The 3,998-nt window shown below is 50.2% G+C and overlaps 1 protein-coding gene across 1 annotated transcript; it reads right to left on the reverse strand.

The window, feature by feature from the left end:
* Window positions 1–879: 879 nt before the first annotated feature.
* On the reverse strand, window positions 880–3,957 carry TEOVI_000033900 (protein kinase, putative; the record flags this gene model as incomplete). Its single annotated transcript, XM_067222127.1, has 1 exon — window positions 880–3,957. One exon carries the CDS (start codon window positions 3,955–3,957, stop codon window positions 880–882), a length of 3,078 nt encoding a protein of 1,025 aa, XP_067078228.1.
* Window positions 3,958–3,998: the final 41 nt, after the last annotated feature.

Here is a 3,998-nt window from a genome sequence, read left to right on the forward strand (position 1 = left end):
TTTTTTTTGTACTACTTGAGGCCCTGTTGTACGCACAAATATATATATATATATTTGTGCAAGCTTATCATCGCCACCTCATACCCTTCGGAGAGAACTGACAGTCTACCTCACAACCGTGCTGAAACAAATGCGTGGACCGCTATCCCGTCCCCATTCTCGCCTCATTCCAATCGTTTCAACTCTCTTCCCTCTTCAAAATGCATGAAAGCAACAAACCAAAGCAAAGGTGAGAAATTATTGGAAAAAAAAAGGGAAAAGAAAGGAGGCCTTTGGGTGAAGCGAAAATAACATTAAAAAGAGATTGATGGGAACTAATGCGACTCAAACTTCCGGGGTGTGTCGCCGCGGTCAGTTAATAATATACCGCCTTTTATGTACTGCCTTCTCACCGGTGGACAAAAGGAAGCAACCGAGATGAGGGAACAGCACCAAAAGACAAAAGACAAAAAGAGAAAAGCTGCGTCGGCATACACTAGATAAAGAGGGAAAAAAACATTGAAAAGGGGAAAACAAGTGCGATCAAGGAGGCAAAAAAAGAAAAATAAAGGAAAATCATCGAACTGGGCAACAAAAAAAAACGCCATCCGACCCTAGTACAAGAACTAAGCAAACAAAGAGAAAGGGTGAGCGACAACGACAGCAAAGATACTATAAACGATTGACGCACATATACACATACATCGAACGTGCTAGCAAGACCTACGCCGTAACAAAAAAAACATGTTAACTCGAAAATTAAGCGAGGACTCTCTTTCTCCTCTTTTCACCACTCAGAGGTTATAAATAACCGCACAACTGCATCTCCCCCCTTTCGTCGTTTCGCATCCACACAAGTGATTCCCGTTCATTCCGGCACTTTCACTACTACTGACTCCGTTACTCCGACATTATCTTTTCGTACAGAAAAGCAAACATATCCGCCATTCCCTCATCCACGTCGGGTTTCGCTTGACCGAACTGTTTGTTCCCCACTTCCTGGCAATCATATGTCTCAGTGAGTTGGGCGGGACGTTGCTCTTCACCTACGCGATGCATAAACGACAAACGGGGTCCTTCAGACTCAAGTTTGCTACTCAATTTTCCTGACCCCGCTGTGCTGTGAACTGTTAAGGCTCCGTTATCCGCACATGTGAGCTCGGTTGATACACACACCGCTGAGCACGTACGCCGATGTGGGCAACCAATCGCGGAATGGCGGGGTGCACTACTGGCGCGACCATCGCCAGTTTGTTCCTTCTGGGTTTTTGGATGGCTACCATCCCCTCCGGTGGCATGAGAACCAACGGAGGGTGTATGGACAGGCCCATCACAAATTAATGAGGATGCTGAGGTGGACAGCCGAGAAACCACTCGGGGAAGCTGGCGGTTGCTCCTTTCTTTTTCCTCCTCCCCTTCCCCCAAATTGGCGTCTGCAACCATGGAATGTGGAACAAGCGACAGCTTCTTCGCTAGTAGCGCCCCTTGGCGCATCCACGGATGGGTGAGCGCCTCACAAAGCTCAAACCGCGTGCGTGGCTGGGGATCTAGGAGAGATTGAACGAATGAGATGGCCACTGTGCTGACATTTTCCCAGCGGCTGCTGTTGCACGCCGGCACGCAAAGCTTCTGTTGCCACATCGTCGCCCGAGATGTTCCATTAAAGGGGAAACAGCCACTCAAGAGCACATACGTCACAATGCCAACCGCATAAGCATCCAACTTGCGGGCCTCACAGACAGCTATGGTCTTCTGCTTCCACCCCCTCTGCAAAATCCACTGCAATATTTCTGGTGGCAAATACCTTTCAGTACCACAAGGTGTGAACGATAAAAGTGTATCATCGTGGTGATGTGAATCATCCTCCAGCAGTGAGGAAGGTGCAGGACACTCATGATCAGTAAGCGGAACCGACGCACTTCCCTGCGCTCCGGCGATAGCGCGCGTAGGCATGGCACCCTTCGGCTGTCGGTCCTGCTGTGTCCCATCCTCTTCATCACCCACCAAAAGGGTGGTTGGAATTTTTGCTGTTGAATCACTTGTCGACCCCGCTCGACTGAGGACTGGTGGAGTGTTATTTGAAATTGCAACCGGGACCGTTACCCTGTGAGACAACCCCTCGTCGTCTTCTGATTCTTCTTGTTTGCTCTCAAGTGTCCCTTCTCCACCAGCGACATCATCCACGCGCCTCGGTTCTTTTTCCACCTTACCACATGAGGCGAAGGATAACTCAGGGAGATTGAAACCCCCACCAACTGCCACAGTGCCACTGCTCTTGGGACTTCCTTTTCGGATTATGGGCTTCCGTGTGTCGCTCCCCTCTTCCATCTTCTTTTCTACTGAGGGATTTCCAGTGCCGCTACACCTTGACATATGCATTGACAGGCCAAAATCGATGAGGGTTACCTTCAACAGCCGTTCCATCTCATCGGTAGCAGTAGAAACGTTGACGGAAACTGGCTCCCACCACCTATAAGACGAAGACCGTGCTTTACTGTCCGCAACTTCGGTGCGGTTGCCGCGTTCACACCCATCTCCCGTTCTCTTGGTGTGCTCCTTCTCGGTCCTTCCAGACACATCCTCCTCGTTGTGAGTGTGACTTCGGTTTTTCGACCTCGGAGAAGACTCCACACTACCACCCGTTTCCATAGCTTTCCGGATAATACTTATTGATTGATCGACTCGGGAAAGCAGTATATTCTCCAGTTTTATGTCTCGATGCAGGACCTCCTTGACATTGTGCAGGTAATTGACCGCTTCCACAAGCTGATAAACTATTAACGAAGCATGCGCCTCATTAAGTGGTCCATGCGCGCGAACGTAGCGCAGGGCATCGATATTACCTTTACCCATGTCCATAACAATTGCAAACTCCTCTGGAGTTTGCAGTGTTCCAATAAGGTGGGAGCATCCGCTGTGCTCGAGAGCAGCGAGGATTGATACCTCTTCTGCGATTCTTTGCAGTTGTCGCCACTCTGCGTCACTTTCACTTTGTCGAGGATATTTGCCACACGCGCAATGTTGCGCGGAAGTGCTCGAAACCACGTGCCTCCCCATGTCACTTTCCCCCCTTCTCGCTGCATGGGGCGCAACCTTGTAACGGCCGCCTCGCTCCGAACGCACACGAGGAATTACTTTTATCGCCACAAAGGAATCACTTGGTCCAGCACTACGGTTGCAGTTGTTTGCCCCACATGAGCGGCCACCGGTTCCTTGAAACAGGGGAACGGCCCGATACACTCGCGAAAAAGCACCACAGTCAATGTAGTCCCTACCTGGATGAAAAGCATAGAGATCCTGTAAAGAGTCCACTATCTTGCATTCGTGCAGTGCCGATAATACCCCGGCTCCGTTCTTGTTGCTAACAGAGCCGGTCACGCCACGGTCTCCGTCCTTGTGCGTGGTGACCGACTTGCTACAAGGACAAATGCCATCATTACACACAGTTTCGCAGTTAGTATAAGTTAAAGCAGGAACGGAAGCCGCTCGTTGAGGAGCCCGTCCTCTTCTTGTCCGGGACTTTGTCCTCCGGTAGTCCATTTGAGCTCCATAGAAATCCCTTTCGCTGGCAAGCAGATATTGAATTTGTACTGGCCCGTCCACAGACCTCAATGTTTTCTGCACTTCGCTGCAGCATAGGGCACTGGGTTCATCAACCGTGAACACAAGGACCTGAGGATGATGAAGTGCAATAGCCGTGCGGCGTGGATGCGCCCGTCTACCATAACAAAGATGTGTGACAGCGGACTCCATAGCGGAATTGGCCCGTCGTCTACGCAATGAGGGTTGTTGTATTGACTTCGGTATCGGTGACTCACTCGCTTCTGCTGTTGCTGCGTTTTGTGGGAACAAAAGTTCCGCTACCTCCTTTTCCCTTCTCCGGCGCCATGGTCTCAGGCGATCCACGACAACAGCTTCTACAGCTGGAAGTGCGTGGAGTGCAGGAAGCATATCATAGAAACCGCTATCCCGTGCCATATCTAACTCCTTCCCCCAGTCGAAAAACAAAAAAAAAAAAA

Source organism: Trypanosoma equiperdum (genome assembly GCF_001457755.1).
Source record: "Trypanosoma equiperdum strain OVI genome assembly, contig: ctg_155, whole genome shotgun sequence".
NCBI classification, from domain to species: domain Eukaryota; phylum Euglenozoa; class Kinetoplastea; order Trypanosomatida; family Trypanosomatidae; genus Trypanosoma; species Trypanosoma equiperdum.